We start from the raw sequence: 20,556 nt of genomic DNA on the forward strand, positions 1-20,556 counted from the left end.
GATCTCGGGTAGGCTCACTCAGGCTGAAGCTCCCTGGGTTTCCCACGTGGGCTTTAACTGCCCTCATTTAAAGACAGAGGAGTTAAATCTGTGCCTGATGGTGCTCAGTTCTGTTTCTAGTGGGCCAAGAATGGACACCCAAGCGTGCAATTCATCTTTTCCAAATATAAACAAATGAGACTCCTCTGAATTCCGAGGTGTTCCTGTCCTGCCCATGATTCCAGGAGGGCTGGTTCTTTCCTTGGCAAGTGGAGTGCAGCTTGGAAAATTCACATTACTTACCTGAGCAAGCCAAACCTCTGCCAGCTGCCTTACAGACCTCTGTCCAAATCTGCCCTTCTGCACTGATGAAATAAGAGTCACAGGAAGAGGGAGTACATTTGGCTTGCTATAAAAATCTCTGCTTGTGTGTGTTTCTCCACAATACTTTGCCTTGGGCTCTCAGATACGAAGCTTAAGATTATTAAACTCACAGACTGAGCCAAGGAAGAGAGAATGAAATTGAAAATTTCTGCCGAAGCTGTGCAGATTTGGATTTTGAAGGGTTTTTGTTTTACTTGATTACCTTCACCTTCCCTTTGTCCTTCTTGCTGGCACAATGTCCAGTGCAAGGCTGTGCTGCTGCTCGTGGTGGTGCTTGAAGGGAAGCAGCAAAGGTCTTGTCTCCAACGTGGGTTTGCATTTCTGAAATATTTGTAGTAGAGTGCAAAACCAGCCCCCCTGCCTCCTTGGTGTCGCTGCCATCCCCTCTGTGAGTGTTGAAGGACAGAGCTCACCCCCTCCATCCCAAGCACCCCACAGTGCCCGGGGCTGGGCACAGGGGGACTGGGTGCTGGGGTTAATTTTGGAGGCAGTGCCCAAATAATGCAGCTCCTGCCCTTCCCTCGCTGCTCAAGGGCCATCTGTCATCCTGGGTTTAATTAGTCCTTGCATAAACACAGGGTGCAGCCTGTGTTTGGCACATGCCAGTAACTTGTGTTCTCAAATGAATCTGGGCAGTTTCTGTGAGGCTTTCTGTGCAGCGAGCGTGCGGTTAAACGTGCTGACAGTGCTAATGTGGGATGTGACATGCAGCTGGAATGCCTGCTTGCTAACTTATCATTTGTTTGTTTGCAATGAACAGCCCGAATCACCCAAACCCGTGAAACACCAGGCAAGTGGTTTTCTTTAATGCTTTTCAAGTTATGTAGGAGAACTGATGTATAGTCTTCAATTTGTGCTGATAATGTGGGAAACCTTGGAGGAACACACAGCTAATAGAGAGTTTTGGAAGTATTTAACTGGCTTTGAGAGAGGGAAGAGTGAGCAGCTCATGAGTTTCTCAGCATTGCAAAGGATTTTGAGCCCTGAAATGAAAGGTTTGTCCTCTCTCCACTCTCTCCAGCCACCCTCCTCCAAAATACTTTGTGTATATTGGGTAATGTGCTGCTGAGAGAGTGCAGAACCCTTTTTAAATATTAAACAAAGCGCTGAATAAAAGATTTGATTAATGGAAGCTACAAAATTCTTTTGATTAAGTGTTTGGTCTGAATATTTTTATAGCTTAGCAAATCACCAACGAGGACTTTGATCTCAAGTGAGAAAGGCCTGGCATAACCAAAAGCCTTTCAAAGACAAGAATTCCCCCAGACTTTCTAGGACAGGCGGTGTGAGCAGAGTGGGATCTGCTGCCCGAGTTGCTGCTGGGAGCTCCAGCTGCTCCAGGTGCTCAGGCTGCTGAGCTGCTGGGCAGATCACACTGCCCATCCCACTGCTGATCCCTGCTCTGCCTTGTCCCCCTTTTCTGGCTGACAGAAGGAGCTGCAGTGCTCCAGGTGAGCTCACCTGAAGGAGGCTGAGGTGGAAGCTGAGGGCAGGGCTGTGGGAAGGGACAAACAACTGCTGCCACAAGATGAGTGTGAAGCAGTGTGAAGGCCTCTAACCCGGGCTGGCAGGCGATGCCCTCGTGCTGGGCACAGCTTTGCAGCAAAGCAGGAGCTCTGCCCAGCTCCCCAGCTGTGGCCAAGCACGGACACTGAGGCAGCTCCCTGGCTTAGTCCGGCTGGCTGAGCTCCCCCCTTGCATTTCTCTGGAGCTGATGAGTGCAGTGTTAACTGCAGTGCAAAGGGAAATAGTAAAGGGACCTTCAAGTGTGATCTGTTGGGAGCAAAAAGGAATCCCTGGAGAGCTGTGGTGCCTCTGGGAGCGTGCTGTGTGTCTGAGCCCCTGCTCTCACTCTCAGAAGCTGCAGACATTCCTGGTGTTCAGCTCAACCCTCCCTCCTCGCACACACCAGTCAGTTGTAAGGGGTTTTTACTAAAATATTTGTCAGGTCCAAAAACAGACAGAGTGGTGTTTGGTTTAACCCTCCTTTTGCTGTGAGCTGCCGTGCCAGGGTTGACATAAAGCATTTGTTGGTGAACATTTTAAGTGTGGCCCTGGAAAACGCTAATCCCAAGCAGTTGACACTGCATAAGGCATGGAACCATTAACATCTGTGTTTCAATGTCATTTGGAACTCCGGAGTGGATCCCTGTTGTATGTGAGTAGCATGGAGCCTCCCCTGCCTGCCCAGGCCTCCCCCAAATCCCCACACTGGGCTGCTGCTTGTTCTGAAGCTGAGACAGCAACCTGGCCGTGTCTTCGTGGTGCCTGCATGAACTGTTGCATGAGCTCACTTCTCCCACAGTTGCCACACTGCTTTTTCCAAGTTCTGGGGAGGTGCCTGTGCAGGAGCTGTGCCCAGAGGCCAAGCTGGCTCTCTGCAGTTCAGTGTGTCTGCAAAACACTGAGCTCTTCACAAAGAGGGTTGCTTTTTGGCTGAAAGCAGCCCATGGAGAGAGGAAAACTCCCAAATCAGGAGCCTTCTTCCACAGTGAGGGCTGTGCTTTCCTTGGTGACAGCTGTGACGAGTCTGTGTGTGCAGCTCTGCTCGTTCCCATGGTTTTCACCCACAGCTGAGCATCCAACTGCTCCCTTCAGCTGCTCAGGGCTGAGGGCAAAAGGAGCTGCTGAGCCCTTCCTGCTTCCAGCCAGAGCAATGGGCTAGATGTGTTCATCCACGTTCTCTGCTGGCTTTTCCAGGTTGGTTCCAGCCCTGCTGTGCATGCCCAGCCCAGGCAGTGCTGCTGGGACACAGCCATGCCACGGAGCACTCGCTGTGCAGTCGGGGCATTTCTTCCCCAAAATGTTCCAGAGTTGGATGTGCCAGCTGTGCAGTCAGGGCATTTCTTCCCCAAAATGTTCCAGAGCTGGACGTGCCAGCTGTGCAGTTGAGGCATTTCTTCCCCAAAATGTTCCAGAGTTGGATGTGCCAGCTGTGCAGTCGGGGCATTTCTTCCCCAAAATGTTCCAGAGTTGGATGTGCCAGCTGTGCAGTCAGGGCATTTCTTCCCCAAAATGTTCCAGAGTTGGATGTGCCAGCTGTGCAGTCGGGGCATTTCTTCCCCAAAATGTTCCAGAGCTGGATGTGCCAGCTGTGCAGTCAGGGCATTTCTTCCCCAAAATGTTCCAGAGTTGGATGTGCCAGCTGTGCAGTCGAGCCATTTCTTCCCCAAAATGTTCCAGAGTTGGATGTGCCAGCTGTGCAGTTGAGGCATTTCTTCCCCAAAATGTTCCAGAGCTGGATGTGCCAGCTGTGCAGTCGGGGCATTTCTTCCCCAAAATGTTCCAGAGTTGGATGTGCCAGCTGTGCAGTCGGGGCATTTCTTCCCCAAAATGTTCCAGAGCTGGACGTGCCAGCCGTGCCAGACTCCCTGCCCTAGCTGGGCACGCTGGGGTTTGTCCCAGGAGCAGTGATGAGGGAATGCTTCCCTGGGGCTTGCTGTGCCCACAGGAGCAGGCAGCGAGCTGGGAGGGGAGGTGGGAGCATTCCCAGGGTCCGAGGCTTTTTCCTGGGAAATTTGGAGAATATCAACTGCAGACAGCACAGAGTGCCTGTAACAGGCATCCAGTTTCTCTGCAATTGCAGTTTTTTGTCAGTTTAGAAGTGCCTTCAAGCTGTCACCTTGGCAGCCCTGTCATGGCACTGCTGGGTCTGCTCTGGACCAAGACTCACATTTATTCCTTCTGCATTTATTCCTTCTTGACTTACCCCAGAATTTAGGGAATGTGTAGTCCCAAAGGGAGCACATTTGGAAGTAAGCAACTTCTGAGCAGATAACTTGAGGTCACATAAAAGAAGGAGCAGCCATTTATTTCCAGGAGAGCTTGAAATATATTTCAATATATAAATAAAACTCTTTTAGGTGTTAAGTATAGCGAATTTAAAAAATTCCTGTCTAAGAATTGACCCCGTGAGGAAGCCTTAAGAGACTTAATGCTTCCTGTTCTTTGATGCTTGGTCTGGGGCCTTTATTCACCAAGACTATAAATAATTGGAAAAAGCAGGTTCATGAACACAAACGTCAGATTGGAGACTACATTCCAGACAGCTTCACTTATTTTTTTTCCCCCACACCATCCTTCAGAGCAAGAAGACAATATATTTTCCTGTGTACATTTGTGCCTCCTGGGCTCTTGGAAGCAGCACAGACTTTTTTTTGTTACCAGACCTCCTCATGGACCAAACTTGTAAAAGCTGTTGTGCAATTTCCTTGAGATAAGTACTTCAAACTCTAAACTCATTGGCCAGAGCTGACAGAAACATTTAACAAATGCATTAAGCACCCTGAGCAATGCTGGCTGGGTTGAGCAATTTGAAAATTGTGTTTGTAGCTGGTGTTGCTCAGTTGTGCTGTGCTGGTGTGGCCAGGTCACAGGTGATGCAATGAGCTGAGTTTCAGTCTGGCTGACTGAAGGGGAGTTTCACTCACCTGAAAGCAAGTTTGAAAATAGGTATGTCTGAGTTTGAAACCAGGTGTTCTGCGATAGCTGTATTGTCAGCACAAAGTTTAAATCTAAAACCTGAAAATCAGTTCAATTGGTTTCTTTCCTTATGCACTCAAAGGTCTGTGCCTGATTTCATTAGCCCTAAATGTGATTTTTTTTTTCCCCCCATATTCAGTGATTTTCAACATCCATTGAGTCCTGTCTGGTCCCTGCTCTGTTTGTGTGTGTCTCTGTGTGTGTTTTGATAAACAAACCCTGCCCAGAAAAACACCACCCAAAATCCAGCCACGTTCAGCCCTGGATGGAGGAAACTCTGCAGGTCTGGGAGTGAGGGGAAGGATGAGAATCCCCTTCTGGAGGTGGCTGTCGGGAGAGGCAGAATGCCTGACCCCTGCACGGTGCTGTGTGCTAAATCTGCTTGTTTTCTGTCTCTGTGGTTTGCAGGGGGAGCTGGAGAGGCAGCTTCTTCAGGCCAACCCCATCCTGGAATCCTTCGGGAACGCAAAGACGGTGAAGAACGACAACTCCTCCCGCTTTGTGAGTGCCCTGTCCCTGCAGAGCCTGTCCCTACAGAAAGCTCTACTCAGCAGCCTGTGCTGCTGCTGCAGAAATCACCCTTGCCAAGTGTTTCTCTAATTGCTAGCAGGAGATTCCTCTGCTCTCTTCCTCCATGGATCCAGGTTCCCTTACAATGCCTTCTGCGTTTCTGGGCTCACTGAAGACACCTCCTCGCTGGCTCTTGGCAAAAGAGGATTTTATTCTCACTCCAGCCATCCCTGAGCAGTTCATAAGCTAACAGACTCCCCAGAGTCTGTGCTGGGGAGCTGAGTTGGGGCTTGTGTGCACACATGCTGCTGGCTTGCTCTCAGGTGGGAAGGACTGGCGTCCCCAAGGAGCTTGCAGCCTTCTTGGGCATAGCTGTGACTTCATCCCGTGGTTGGATTGGAGAGAACATCCTAAATTTCTGCAAAAACACTCAGCTTGCATATAAAACCCCATGCAAATGTACTGGTGTGCTTTAGGGGAGTCAAAAAGCCACTGTGTGACTTAGCCCAGGTGTCAGGCACTGCTGTAGCTGCTCCATGTTTTTGTTGGGTCCCTGCCTGCTGTTCACAGTGTTTTGGTGGCTGATAACCACTTCTGATGGCTTCCATTGTTTTAAAAATTGTGCTGGACTCAGGGTGAATAAATAGCTTTTTACCACTTCTTAGAACTTCCTTTCCTTTGAAGGGAAAAAAAAAAAAAAAAAAGCCATCTCTTATTTCAGGGGGAAGATGTTTTTAGTGCAACTTCAAAAGTGTACAGGAGGTATTAAATCTTTTTGCTCAGCACTAAAATTTACAGAACAAATGAAAGATTTCTTGTCTGTCTTTGACATTTCAACAGTTGCTTGGATTTATAATGCATGAACTCAACTCCACGATAAGAACTCTGGAAAACTGTATGACTAAATCCATCAGCCCTTTCAGCCCAGAAGGGAGAGCAGAGTTTTGTGGAAATTCAGCTTTTTAAATTTTACAGCCCTGTTATTTATAATGTTTCCTGATGCTTATAGAAGCTGGGTGCAGGATTTATAACATCAACAGGTTTCAGTGCACAATGGCTCTACTTTGTTACCTGTCTTGGATCCATCAGAGACTGTACTAATTTAATGAGAATACTTCTTTCCCTAAAAGATGTTAGCATCTGGTTTGTGTTATTTTGAGCTCTGCATTGCCATCATGAACATAATCACTCTGATGGCTCCAGCTCTGTTTTCATAAAGGAGCAATATAATTCATTCCAGATGGTCTCATCTCATGCAGAAAAAAAAAAAAAATCATCTTTAACAGCCATTTTAAAACCTGACTTTAAAAATCCCTGTCCTCCCACGAAGTGAGAGGTGCTGGTGTTCAGCCATGCAGGTTTGACAGCCTTCCCTGCTCCTGATAACCCAGGGAAGACTCAGAGAAGCCCAGTGGCTAATTTTTATTTTTCCCCCCTTTTTTTCTTCTACCAAAGGCAGTTCTCTGGTGTTCCAGGGGATCAATCTCTGGTTTGTATTGGACAGGAGAGGGGGCTTGCTGGATTTATGTGGCAGCACTGAATGCTTCCCTCTGATATGGCTTTCCCAAAGCTCAGTGCTGTGATGGTGTCAACAGAATTCAGCCCTTAGCTGAGCTGGAGAGAGGCCACGGAGACCTTTTGGAAAAGGAAGGAGAAATCTTTTGGACCAGGCAGCACCTGAGAGTCAGGAGCAGAAGCCCCTTCAGGCAGCAGAAAATGCTACAGGAATGTGCACACCTGGAATGTCAGCATTGCTTCCCACCTCAGCCCCAGAGGGTTTGCCCAGGGAAAACTGAGTGTCACGTTCAGAGGAGTTTGGATTCCAAATCAGTCTGCACTGGGAGTTCCCCAGTCTTTGGAGTGTGCTCCATTGGAGTGATGGCTGAGCCCGTGGAAGGGGAAAGGTTTCCTCTGAGCTTGGGAAATCCTGGATCCATGAATGCATTTGGATTGTGTTTGGTGTGGCCAACATTGACTTAATTAAAAAAAAAAAAAAAAGGAAGTAATTATGAAAAACTAAAACTCTTCTTTTCTTTGCAGGGCAAATTCATCAGGATTAACTTTGATGTCACTGGTTACATTGTTGGGGCCAACATTGAGACCTGTATCCTTTTTCCTGCCACATCCTTGCAAAATGCAGCTTCCCTGCTTTGTTTTGCTTTTTAACCCTAGAATTCACTGGAATGCAGTGAAAGGTTGCCACACTTGGACATTCCTTTGCCAGCATCCATCTCTCCCTTTGTTTCAAAATAACTGCTCAAATATCACAGATTCAGCAGCTTCCATTTGCTCAGAATTCCTAAACTCCCAAATTCCACTCTCTGAAACCTGCAGGGTTTTCAGACTGGCCCTAAACCCAGGAAAGGGAAACCATGTAAAATGTGCTTGCTCTGGGAACATTTCTGAAAATCCCTTCCTGAGCCTCTGTGTCGTGCCAGGAGCAGCCCCTGCCTGGAGAGGGATGCTCCTGATCCAGGACAGAGCTCAGCTCTTCTGGGTTCACTAACAGAAGGCCTTCTGTTATACTTAATTAATTATAATTAATACCAAAGAGAATTCCCTTTTAGCTCCAAGAGTTGTTCTTATTTATGAGTGTAAAACCAAGTAAAAATACTGGCACTGAAAGCCCTTCCCTGAAGTTGTTTTCTCTGTGCTAAAAATGTATTGTGCAATTTTGAGTTTTCTGGGAGAACGGCAGTGGAGTGGTCATGAAAGGATGAAGTTGAGAGTCTTGGTAAACAACATTAAGTGAACATTGATCATAAACAATGCTGTAGTTAAGTTTCCATTTGGTTCCTGTGTTTTGAAACCGCTTGATTTGAACATTAAATGTTTGGAATTGTCAGAAAATGTGATTTCCCAATAAGGCTGGGAAAGATCTATAGTTATTCAAAATATGCTGCAATGATAAGTGGTTTTTTTTTCATTCACCATAGCACAGGAATGAAGGCAGCCTTTAGGAAAGTCCAGATGAATTGTTTTGCCCAGAGCTTTGTGAAAACAGGAGGATTTAACTCTTGGAGAATTTCTTCTTCATCACAGGAACTCATCCTTGCCACTGTCATTACAAATCCCTGTCCTACATTTGCTTTACAATATGGGATATCAAGAAGTAAAAAAAATTAAATAAGATTACAGCTCATGGCAGCTAATCAGGCACTACCTGCTGCAGAAATTGAATTTGGGAGCTGTTTAAAGGCAGTGTGGATTGTTATGGAAAAGTGCAATGCTTGGAAGGAATGGCAAGTGCACTTTGGATGATAAAGGACTTCTGAGTTCAGCAGCTGCTGCTTTTTTGGGATTAAGAGTTCAGCTCTGACCTCAGTAGAAGTGATGGAGAAGGATGGGAGCTGCCCCTCACCAGAAGTGCAGCTGATCCATGGCAGACAGTGGTGGCTGCAGGGAATGCAGGGGAATGCAGGGAAAACAGCCTGGGATGGGAGTGGAGAAATGTCAAGAGTTTGCTGCGATGAACAGTGGGCTTCTACCTGTCTCAGCTGGAAATCTCTTACTTAGTCACAAAAAGTCCATGTTGGAGCTAGTCCAGCCACAGAATCCCAGGCTGGTTTGGGGTGGAAGGGACCTCAGTGTCCCCCCTGGCATGGCAGGGCCACTTCCCACTGTCCCAGGCTGCTCCAAACCTCATCCAGCCTGGCCTTGGGCACTGCCAGGGAGCCAGGGGCAGCCCCAGCTGCTCTGGGCATTGCTCCTAAAATTCTCTCTGGTCTCAGAGCGATTGCACAGCCTGCTTTGGAGCTCTCTGTGTGTTTTGAAGCAAGCATTGCAGGTGAGCCTTGACTCCAGGTGATCCCAGACTTGCTGGAGAAGTCTCGAGCCGTCCGCCAGGCCAAGGACGAGCGCACGTTCCACATCTTCTACCAGCTCCTGGCTGGAGCAGGAGAGCACCTCAAGTGTAAGCTGGCAATGTCCATTTGAAACCTGCTGGGGGCTGCATTTGTTGTTTCAGGGGTGCAGGGTGGGTTTGAGTTGTTCTTTGGTCGTGGATGATGAGTTTTAAAAGGAGAGGCCGGGTAGCTCTGCCCTGAAATCACTGCTGTGTTTTATCAGATGTGCTGGGCAGCCACTCCAATGGGCATTCCAAGCCCTTGTCTCCTCCCTGCCAAAGCCCAGTTTGGGCAGGCTCTGGCTGGGAATCCCTGGATTGGAGCTGCAGAGTTCCCATCTGAAAACAGGCAGCCCCATCTCCTCCAGCCTACAGAGAAATTTAACCCCCACCTAATGAATCCCCGGGGCTTTCTTCAAGCCATTGCAGTGCTGGGGTGGTTGTCTCAACTCTGTCTGGGGTTTTTTTTTCCCTCCTTGGGAATTCCTGGTGGGTTGTGATAAGTGAAGCTCATAAAGATACAGACTGCAGAGAATTGGTGCACTCCTCCTGTAGGAGATAAGCTGGTGCTCAGCATCCTCGATGGATCATCAATCCCCACCTCCATTTCTGTTACCTTTCAGCAGAGATTTCCTTTTAGGATATTCCAGATGAGGATTTGAGATGGTGCTGGACCTGGGTAGTGTTCTGTGGGCGGGTTTAATACATTGAAGAGCTCATGGAGGTTGCTGCAGGGAGAGAGTCTGAGTCTGGCCTCAGCTTGGGAGGTGCACTTGTATTTTTAGGGTTTCAGAAGCTGCTGTCCTGGCTTGTAGCCATTTCTCAGGAACTGATTTCCTAAAGCAGAGCTGGGGAATTGAGTGAGAACAGAGCACGGGTGGGTGTGAACAGCATCTCTGAGCTTATTTTTCTGTCTCTTCCCCTTCCCCCCATCACAGCTGACCTGCTGCTCGAAGGATTTAACAATTACAGGTTTTTATCTAATGGCTACATCCCCATCCCTGGGCAACAAGACAAGGACAACTTCCAGGAGACAATGGAAGCCATGCATATCATGGGCTTTTCACACGATGAGATCTTGTGTAAGTTACGGAGCCTCTGGAATTTTCAGAGTGTCCTTTTCCCTCTTACACACACACACTCTGCTAGTTGAATGTCACCAAATTTAATGTTGCCTCAGTGTCTTTGACAGCCTGAAGAAAATGTTTGCTTAACTCCAACTGGAGTTGAATTCAAGCCATTTGTCCAAAAAGCACAGTACAAACTGTATTTCCTCCCTGAACTTCTCCTCGGAATCTGGAAGGAAAGTGACACAAGAAACAGGAGAAGAATTTGTTCAGCTGAGCCCTGTGCCATGAAACTGATGCACATGTCTCTTGTTATCACAGCAATGCTGAAAGTGGTGTCCTCAGTGCTGCAGTTTGGAAACATTTCCTTCAAGAAGGAGAGGAACACAGATCAGGCCTCCATGCCAGAGAACACTGGTGAGTTCCCATGTCTGGAGTGTGTCCTTGGCCTTTGTGCAGTGCACATCTTGCCAAGCTCAGAGCAGTGCTGAGCATCCTTGGGAGTGCTCTGGGCCAAAATGAGGCCAGGCTGGGCTGATGGCACCAACAGGCAATTCCTAAATTCCATCTCCTGCTGCAGACAAATGCAAGTGTCCATCAGGGAATTTATGCTGTTTGCATTGCTGCTAAGCTTTGAACAAGTATTTTGGTTGTAATCTTGTTTATTGCTCTCTCCAAAGACTTAAGCCTTAGGAAGAAGTTCATGCTTAAATCAGTTTGTTTTCTTTGGTTGCTGAGAGCAGTTTTGTTGCCAATGATAAGAGCCCTGGAGCCAAGCACAACTTCCATGGTGCAGTGGCTGAAGACAGGAATGCTGCATTTAGAGCAGGCTGATTTCTGGAGTGTCCTGGCAGTGGGGCTGACACTGAATTTATCAGTGCCAGCAATGCAATCAGCATTTTGAAGGATGTATCTCTTCCCCCACCCAAAAAAAAAAAAAAAAAAAAAAAGCTGCTGAGAGGCACATTTGAGGTTTTTATTGAAGGATGCAGTGGCAGCCTTTGAAATGTTCTCATGAAAGACAGTTTGAGAGCTGGCCTCAGTGGAAGGGCAGTGGGAACCACCATTCCCAGGAGCTGCTGCTCATGGACAGCTCAGGTTCTTGTCTGGCCTTATTCTGCAGCTGTCCCAAATTCCTGAGCACCTGGGTCACTTGCAGTGCCCAAAATTGTCCTTTCTGAGGGCAGTGGCTGCTGCCCAGGTGGGGGTTAAAGGTCAGTAGTTACTGACCTGGCTTTTGGCCCTTTCTGTGTTGCACTGAGATGGGTGAGGGGTTAACTTTTTTTGGCTTTTCCTGCTGGTTTAGAGAACCCAGCTGGGTCATTGTCCACGTGGAAAGATAGAGCTGCTTCCTGGCTGTCTTGACTTTAGTTGCATTACCATTGGTTTTTAGACATCAATTCTGAATTACAACACTGGCTGTAAATGTATTGATGCTTTTGATGTTTATAGTGCTAGATACAAAATTCTGACTTCCAAAGCCAAAAGGATGAAAAGCTCAGATCACAATTGAAGCATATTTTTTATCCTCTTGTATTTAAGAATTTGGTATAATTTCATTTCTGAAGAAATTGAGTGTAAGTGATCTCTCTTTCTTGTCACATCTCATTGTGAGGGGTTTCCCTGCATCCTCTGGGGAAATCAGTGTTCTCCCCTTGTTCAGAGGCTGAGCTGGGTGTGAGCAGGCCAGGTGCTGGCTCTGGCCATGGGAAGGAGTTTGTGTGGGCACTGGAGATGGGAACCCATTCAAAGAACATGGGAAGCAAATCCTCCCCTAGAGATGGGAAATGCAGATAAACAAATCCTGGGTTCAAGTAGAGATATGAGAGCAGCCACAGAGCCTTTGTGCCTTAGGAGAATGCAGAAGCTGTACCTGGAGAATCATTTCATGCTCACCAGACTGGGAAGGGCCCTTTCAGCTGAGAGGGCAGAAGTTCAAAGCAATCTCATAAAGTTCATGTTCACCTCTGACAGGAGCTCCTCGCTATCTTGGCTTTATAATTAATTCAGCATTTCCTCTCCAAACCCCAGCAGTAATCAAACACGGGTCAGGACAGGCAGGGTTTTCTCCAGTCACAGCTTTTAGATGGTCCTTTCTCATTACAAACAAACAAGGAGGTGCCCCTGCCCGTGGCTGGGTGTGGAACTGGGTGATATTTAAGGGCCCTTCCACCACAAACCATCCTGTGATCCTCAGATGAAGGATGCTTATTTTAAAGTGCAGGATGGATCCAGCTGAGGTAGGGTGACCCAGTCCTGCCCTTAGATGTGACAGTTTGCACTTGGGAGTGGGATAATTTTCCTCAGGGGCAGCTCAGAAGGGCTGGCTGCAGCCTCATGTGGTGGTTAGGATCACACCTGCTGTGCTTTTTTGATATTATTCTCACCTGAAGCACAGTTTGTTACTGACTGGAAAGGCTGGGACAATAAATTCCACGTCCCTGGTTTATGCAAGGAGCTGAGTGTGGTGTTTGGGGTACTCTGGGACCTTCCTTCCTTGCACTGCAAAATCCTTTACAGTAACTTAATATTGTCAAGTTCTTGTTTTATTTGTTTGTTTGTTTTAAAGGTCCTGAGAGCACTTCCTACTTGGCCCCTGAGGTTGTGAGTTTTATCTGATGTGCTGGTGCATATTTGTATACTCAGAGCCCAGAAATGCTCCTGTTGGCAGCTCCAGTGAAGGAGTGCTCAGTTTGGGACACTGCCCTGATTTCACTGGTTGTGTGTCAGGTCATGAACCCTTCTAGTGAACATATGGCCAGAATCTCAGCATTAAAGAGCAATAATAGTTTTTTTTTTAATAGTAAAGAAAGAAATAAAGCAGAAGAAACTCTCATGTATTGGTATGAACATCTGTTTTCCAATGCTGATTTGAAAAAACACCTTTTTATTTTCATTTTGACAGCAAAAGAAACTATCAGATGATAAAGATAAGGGGCCAAGTACTTACTGGGTGGTGTGGAGAGCTTCCTGCTAAAGGGCAACACTTCCCTGCACCTAAAAATACCTTCAGTGTCAGTGTCATTTTTAGAAGTGTGGAATCACAACCACCCAAGCTCCTGGGCCTCGTGTTCAGGGGAAGGGACTGCTGCAGCAGGAGTGGGTAATGCACTATTTAAAAGATGAAATGACATCAGGAGGGTTCTGCTGCTGAAGTGCACTGTGCTGCCTGTGCTGTTGTTCTGTGTAAAATCCTTGGAGCCCCAGACTGGTTTGGGTTCAAGATTATCCCATTCCAGCCCCCTGCCGTGGCAGGGACACCTCCCACTGTCCCAGGCTGCTCCAAGCCCTGTCCAGCCTGGCTTGGGCACTGCCAGGGCTGGGGAGTGCTCAGCTCCCTGGACAGGGTGGCACATCCCTGCTTTGTGCTGGCACTGCTGCCTGCCCTGAGATTTTAAGGCACCTTTGGGATGATGGATTTGATGTGTGATGTCCCCATGCTGCCCCGGGGGTGAGAAAAGGGATGTATCCCCTTTTAAAGCAGCTAAATGAGCCCTCATACCTGAGCTGTTAATGAGCTGCCCCCTGATGAATTCCAGCTCCCCGGGGACATCCAGCTGTGTCCCTCTGGAGAGCTCTGCCAGCCCTGGGGACACACACAGCACTGTCCCGGGCACTGGTGCAGCTCTTGAGATGCCAGCTGCTGGTGAGGAGCTGCTCCCAGGTGTCGGGGCAGGGTCTCAGTGCTCCCTCCCCGTGTCCCTCTGTCCCCGTGTCCCTCTGTCCCTCGCAGTCGCACAGAAGCTCTGCCACCTGCTGGGAATGAACGTCATGGAGTTCACCCGCGCCATCCTCACCCCCCGCATCAAAGTGGGCAGGGACTACGTCCAGAAAGCCCAGACCAAAGAGCAGGTGAGCTTTAAAAGGTGCTTTAAAGACCGAGGGAAGCTGCCTCATCCTCATTAGCTCCTAACAAAGAAAATTGCCTTTGAGTGTTTGCTGCTCTGTTAAAGCTTTACTGTCTTTATGAAATGTTCTTATATGGTAAAAATCATTTGTAGAATAGAAGAAACCTTTCCCTTTCCTTGACTTTCTCTTGGTTTCATCCTTTCATGTTGTGACACTATCAAATACTTGGAAACCTTTTGTTTTTGTGGAACAGTTTAGAAAGAAATTTTTCTTAACATTGATCGAACTCCAAACTGTTCCTACTGCTTGTTTTCATTCCTCGCTGGTATTAACTCCATCCAGCTTCTTCCTTTACTGTTATTTGTGATAACATGCATGTCTGTGTCCTTTTGATGGCTTTTCCAGGGTAAATAAATGTTCCTGTTTGGGTTTTCAGGCGGACTTTGCAGTGGAGGCTTTGGCAAAGGCCACCTACGAGCGCCTCTTCCGCTGGCTCGTGCACCGCATCAACAAAGCCTTGGACAGGACCAAACGCCAGGGAGCCTCTTTCATTGGCATCCTGGATATTGCTGGCTTTGAGATCTTCGAGGTACCTGGAAATATCCCTGCTCGGGTTTTCCTTTTCCCTGTTTCGGTGGGCTCAGGACACGCTGCAGAGGCACTGAAGGCAGCGTGGCCCCAGGTTACACGAGGGCTTGGTTTGGGGTGTACAAAGGCTTTTGACAGTGCCAAAAAGTCATAATTTAATCTTTAATCCTTCTTTTATGTGTGATAGTTGCTCCCACTATAATTTATGTAATGGAGATTTGCAGGATCACTTTCCAGTTTTCTTTACGTTCTACTCGAACTTTGCAAAGTTTTGGAGAATTTCCTTATAAAGTCAAATTTTTGACTCCCAGATCTGTGGTGTCTTGTCACTGACTCATTCTTGAACACTGATGTTATTCTCGTAGCTGAACTCCTTTGAGCAGCTCTGCATTAACTACACCAACGAGAAGCTGCAGCAGTTATTCAACCACACCATGTTTATCCTGGAGCAAGAGGAATATCAGCGAGAGGGGATCGAGTGGAACTTCATTGATTTTGGCCTGGATCTGCAGCCTTGCATTGACTTAATTGAAAGACCTGTAAGTTTGCACATGAATAATGCTCTGAGGAGGAGAGCTTGGAGTGCTGACTGTGGCTTTTGCTGCCTGCAAATGAGACATTTCTTGTGGAGCTGTCATTAAAAGGGAATTAACTGGAATGCTGAAGTTCAACTCTAAAATACCGTGTATTGTTAATAAAAGGATTTATCCAGAGGGGATTCTGCCCTTATGTCAGTGTAAAACACTGAGCTCAAGATATGAAGCTGCTATTTTTATGCCTTTTTCCCTGGTACTAATGAAGACATTAATCCTGTCAGTGTCATTAAACTGTGCCATTGTGGTGTAGGAGCTTTGGGACTCAGGTAGAAAGTTTTTTCCAAGACTTGTGGTAGACTTCCTTCATTGGAAGGAAGCAAAATAGCAAAATTCCTGAAACTTCGTGTAGAGTCGAGTTTCCCCTCAGAAAATTGCCTTGCAAATAGGAAAACAGGATCTTAAAAGTGGTTTTAGTCACTGTGGTTTTTAACCTCCCCCTCTGGCTGCTCGATTTATGGGAGCTGAAGAGCAGGAGGAGCAGCTGGGGAGAGCAGAGACTCCTGAAAGTTTGTTCTTTCCATCTCAGAACCTTTTACATGAAACCTGGGCCACTGCAGGTACTCCTCCCTCCCTGTCTCTGTGTATGCTGGGGTGCAGGTGAGCTCCCAGTGCTGCTGTGCATCCTGACCAGCAGAAAAGCTGCATTCCTGTTTTCCTGTGAGAGAAGGGAAATCTTGTTTCAGTTATCAAAAGTCTGCACTGTGTGTGTGGAACTGAGAAAGTTCTGCCTCCTTGGAAGGTCAAATCTCCTCCAAAAAGCCTCAGGGGACAAGTGTGGCTGCCCTCAGTGTGCACATGTTTAGGTGAACAACCTAAAACACCTCAAGTTATTTATTAATTGAAAAGCAAACCTCAGTACCCTCTCAGCTGTTCTGTAAGTGTGATGCCAGGTACACTGAGACATCCCTCACCAAATGGGTGAACTTTGCATCCCCTCAGAACCTTTTAAGTATAAACCCTTACAAAGCAAGGCTCTGGTCAGCACTGGACCAGCTCAGTGGTGTCCCCATGGACATGGGAATGACGTTGTTTGAATCTGCCTTAATCTTGACCTGGACTCCCCCACAGCTTGTTTTAGCTGAAATTAGGCTTGAAGCATTTTGGACTAATTGTGGTGTTCAGTGATGCACTGGAAATATTAAACTTTGAAATACACACACACACACACACATATATATATATATATATATATATATATAAACATGAACACATTCTCAAACTGCTTTTCAGGCAAATCCCCCTGGTGTGTTGGCATTGCTGGATGAAGAATGCTGGTTCCCTAAAGCTACTGACAAGACATTTGTGGAGAAATTGGTCCAAGAGCAAGGAACTCATTCCAAGTTCCAAAAGCCAAGACAACTAAAGGACAAAGCAGACTTCTGCATTATTCACTATGCAGGGAAGGTAAGGGCTCCACATTCAATTCTGGTTTGGGGAGAGTACTCTGCTTTTCTTCCAAAGCCTGGATGCAAAATTAGACAATTTTTGCCTTGGTTGAAGCAGAGCCATGCTGGTCTACAGAGATTTTGTTGGACTTAGGGAATTTTAGGGCTCCCTATGTTGGGATGAAGCCCAGGTTGGTCTCAATGATTTTTTGCTGCTGAGCTGGGGTTTATTTGGAAACCACAGGTTTGGCCCTTTAAAGATAAGAACTTTGTTTTCTGTGTAGAACCAAGTGTTTAAATGTAAATACTGTAGAGAAATTTTCAAAAATCATGCTGCAGCACATCCTTAATTTGCTCTCCAGTAATTTAGATAAAGTAGTTGGTGTCTATCCTAGAGCTGGTTTTACATCTTCACAGTGAAACCTTATTTTGAAAAGAAACTGGGCAGCAAATAAACAGCCAGCTGTCAGTAAGAAAGAAGTCAGATTGCTGAATTTTGAAGAAAGCTCCCGTTTACTCTTTCAAAAGCATAACAAACTTGTGGCACTTTGAGCTGTCCTAAGGAGGCTCAGCAAGCAAAAGTGAGCACCCAGGGCTGGCAGGGCTGGGTCTGAGCTTGGAGGCCTTTTCCAGCCTTTGTGATTCTGAGCATTGACAGTGAGGGGAAAGCACCTCTGATGTCTGATGCTGAGAAACAGAAACCTGCAGCTGGTTTTGCTCTTGGCTGCCCTGCAGGTGGACTACAAGGCAGATGAGTGGCTGATGAAGAACATGGACCCCCTGAACGACAACGTGGCCACGCTCCTGCACCAGTCCTCAGACAAATTCGTGGCTGAGCTTTGGAAGGATGGTAAGAGAGCTCTGAGCACAGATTGCTGGTCATTTCACCTTGCTGGATGAGTTGCTTGGGTTTTTTTTTTTTTTTTTAATGCCTGTTCCTTCCTCACCCTCCACTTCTCCATTGTAAATACCTACAGCATTTTCTCTCTTACTTAGTGCCCAAAGTACACCAAGGAGGCTGAGTTGCACCTCTGGTCCCTTGCACATGTACCATTTCTGAGTAGCTGCTTCTCATGTTCATTACTGAACAGATATTCACTTATTACTTGTTTCTCTGTGTCCAGTTTCATGTGGAATCTTGTCCAAAACTCTTGGTTGGGACTTGCTGCAGTGGAGTCCTGAGTGTGAGCAGCTGGGGTGGTTCTTGCTGTTGGTAAAACGCTGTAAACATTGTCTCTGTGAGCACCAGCACAGTTACTCCCTGTGCAGTGGTGGGTGCTACTCTGGAAATGCACATCTCCTAAAATGAATTGCAGTAACAGCTGTAGCAGTGCTGAGATATTGCACAGACAAATCAAATCCTCTTTGAAGTGCTGCTCTGCCAGGTTACCTGCCCGTCACCTGAAAGTATTTATCAGTACTTGCACCAAAGGACTCCAAAAAGCAGAAATAGCCACATAAATACTTAGCAGGGACTTGTCTATTCTGCTTTTTAACATCACAGTGTACTGATTAGAGTATATTTCCATGTGAGAGGATGCAAACCCTGTAGTTTGTTACTTGAGGAGGAAATAAAGCTTGTGATTGAGGTGGTGCTGGAGGTTGATGCTGAGTTTCCCTCTTTGGGCAGCCACAGAGAGCAGCTTTAATGAATCTGTAAAGAACTTTTTGGTTGGGGATCTGTCCCTTTCCCTTGGAGGACACACACAGAGCAATTGTGTTTTGGTCCAAATCCTCAAACCCTGTTCCCACAGACCATTGAAATGTGCATGGGATATGTTGTGGCCTAACTGCGTTTGTAGCACAGTGAAGTGTGTTTGCAATTGATGAACCTGTTGTTTTTACTAACTCAAGTGTCTTGTGTATCTGCTCTTCTGTCTTTGTGTTTCTGCTGTTTCTCTGCCTTAGAGATTCAGAATATTCAGAGAGCCTGTTTCTATGACAATATTTCTGGTCTTCATGAGCCACCAGGTGAATGGATATAAAACAGTAGGCCTACTAAAGGCAGGGCTGTTGTACCTCCAGGAGAACCATTTTTGCTCGTAGGCTTGCATGAACTTCTCATTTCATGCTGAATTTAGGTGAAACCCCCCCCCCCTCCAGCCCCCCCGGGGCCCCCAGTGCATTCCTGTCCAGCTGCTGCTGCACACACACAAAGCATCTCCAGTTTTGCGTTGCAGATGAAAAGGTTTGTTGCTTCCTGGTTCCATGAGGAGATGTAGAATTGCCTCTAAGTGACAATTCTGGTAGCTGCAAGCATTTGAGAGAATGCAAAAGCTTTGGAAACACTATCAAGCTTCTTTCTGCAGTCCAACATTGACAAAGCTCTGGGATGTTTTAGGACGTGGCTGTGTCCTTTTGGGAGGAGAGCTCAAGAATGTTTTGAAGTATCAGGATGAGTGCTGCAGTTTTATTGGGGCTAGAAGGTGAAATAAACTTCTTCCAGCCTTGTTGGAATTGTTCTTTTATTTAAAAGCCTATTCATTTTAATATTTGTATAAGCTGCAGATGTTTTTGGGGGTATTGAGAAATCAAGAAATGCACTTGGAATGTCTTTGAAGACACTTGAGATATTTAGGTCATCTTCCTCATCCTTCTTGGATTCCTCTCCCCAAGTTTAGAAGCACATGGATGGGAAGGTTGTGCCCTCAGATTTTGGGTTTATCTTTCACCACTCCTGATACATCCCATCCCTGAGGAAAGCAGGGGTGTTCCTAAAGGAATTCCTGCAGAGCTTTGATCCAGGGGCTCCAGCCAGGGGTGATGGTCCACTCATGCAGTTCATGCTTTAAACCTATAGGCAGAGCTTACATTTAACTCCAGTCACCCTGTTTGAAATATAAATCACCCTCCTAGAGCTGGAGCACAGAGGGGAGCAACACAAAACTCTGCAGGACCAGATCTGTTTGCTAAATTTAGGAAGTACACGGTGAAAAAAAGCTGAGTGGTTGCAGTCCTTAGTGGGGCCTGTGGGTGCAAGTTTCCAATACTGACAAACATTTAATTCTCTACAAAACTGACTCCCTGTAGTCTCTATCCCGTGTCTGATTTGGGACTGAATTCTGCTTCAAAACAAATATTTGGGATGTGACCTTATAAACACCTTACCACCTACTTATTTCTCCAACTTTAAGGAGTTTGATTCTTGTGTTCAAAACCCTGTGGAGGATCTAGGCTCTGCTCTACACACAAGAGTTACAACTTAATATTCAAATTTGCTGCCCTGATTTTCTCTGCTTTTAATTTCCCTTTTTTTTTTTTTTTTTTTTAATAGACCTTTGACCAGTTGAATATTATGAAGAAGTTAAATAGTGTCCCTTATTTGTCAGATAATTCTGGTAGCAAAGCATAATCCCCTCTGCTTTGGTTTAAATGAATTTGAAGATAACGTGACAAAATGGAAGCTGCAGCCTACAAATAGTTCCTTGTTTTTGGCTGCCCAGCTTGCATTTCATGGAGAACCCACCAATGTTGGGATTTGCTCAGTCCTAAGAAGCACCAGCTGTAATTATCGAGGTGTTAAACCACCTGAGCATCTTTGAGTGACCTGGTAACACAATTCTTGACATGCACATGGAATCACCTTCAAGGTTTTCATAATGGCACTCACATTTCTGATTGTGCTTCTGAAAAACAAACCCTTGAGATCCTTACCCAAAATGTTCAAAAAAACCAAAGGCAAATCTCTCTTGTGATGCTTTATGGCAGCTTGGAAGTGCTTTGGTGTGGAGTTTTCCTGGGCTGAAACTTGTCTTTCGGGTAGGGAGATCTTTGCAGGTGTATTTTAAAATGGGAAGAAGTCTTCCAAATAGCAGCTGAGCACAAGTCTGGCAGATACTTTATACTTTTCCCCCTCTTGTCACAGAAATAAC

The 20,556-nt window shown here is 46.5% G+C and overlaps 1 protein-coding gene across 3 annotated transcripts in view; it reads left to right on the forward strand.

Annotated features, from left to right (window-relative positions):
• MYH10 (myosin heavy chain 10) overlaps window positions 1–20,556 on the forward strand; it is an 85,884-nt gene that overhangs the window by 43,637 nt on the left and 21,691 nt on the right. For 2 of the 3 annotated variants that reach the window (XM_053960136.1, XM_053960137.1), the window contains exons 6-15: window positions 5,254–5,346; window positions 7,396–7,459; window positions 9,170–9,268; window positions 10,138–10,281; window positions 10,588–10,683; window positions 14,000–14,118; window positions 14,552–14,704; window positions 15,069–15,242; window positions 16,530–16,703; window positions 17,420–17,534. In XM_053960136.1, the coding sequence (XP_053816111.1) occupies window positions 5,254–5,346; window positions 7,396–7,459; window positions 9,170–9,268; window positions 10,138–10,281; window positions 10,588–10,683; window positions 14,000–14,118; window positions 14,552–14,704; window positions 15,069–15,242; window positions 16,530–16,703; window positions 17,420–17,534 (1,231 nt within the window). Of the gene's footprint in view, window positions 1–5,253; window positions 5,347–7,395; window positions 7,460–9,169; window positions 9,269–10,137; window positions 10,282–10,587; window positions 10,684–13,999; window positions 14,119–14,551; window positions 14,705–15,068; window positions 15,243–16,529; window positions 16,704–17,419; window positions 17,535–18,592; window positions 18,656–20,556 lie in introns of all 3 variants that reach the window. The other variant, XM_053960138.1, reaches the window with a different exon arrangement.

Source organism: Vidua chalybeata, chromosome 19 (genome assembly GCF_026979565.1).
Source record: "Vidua chalybeata isolate OUT-0048 chromosome 19, bVidCha1 merged haplotype, whole genome shotgun sequence".
In the NCBI taxonomy this organism is placed as follows: Eukaryota; Metazoa; Chordata; class Aves; order Passeriformes; family Viduidae; genus Vidua; species Vidua chalybeata.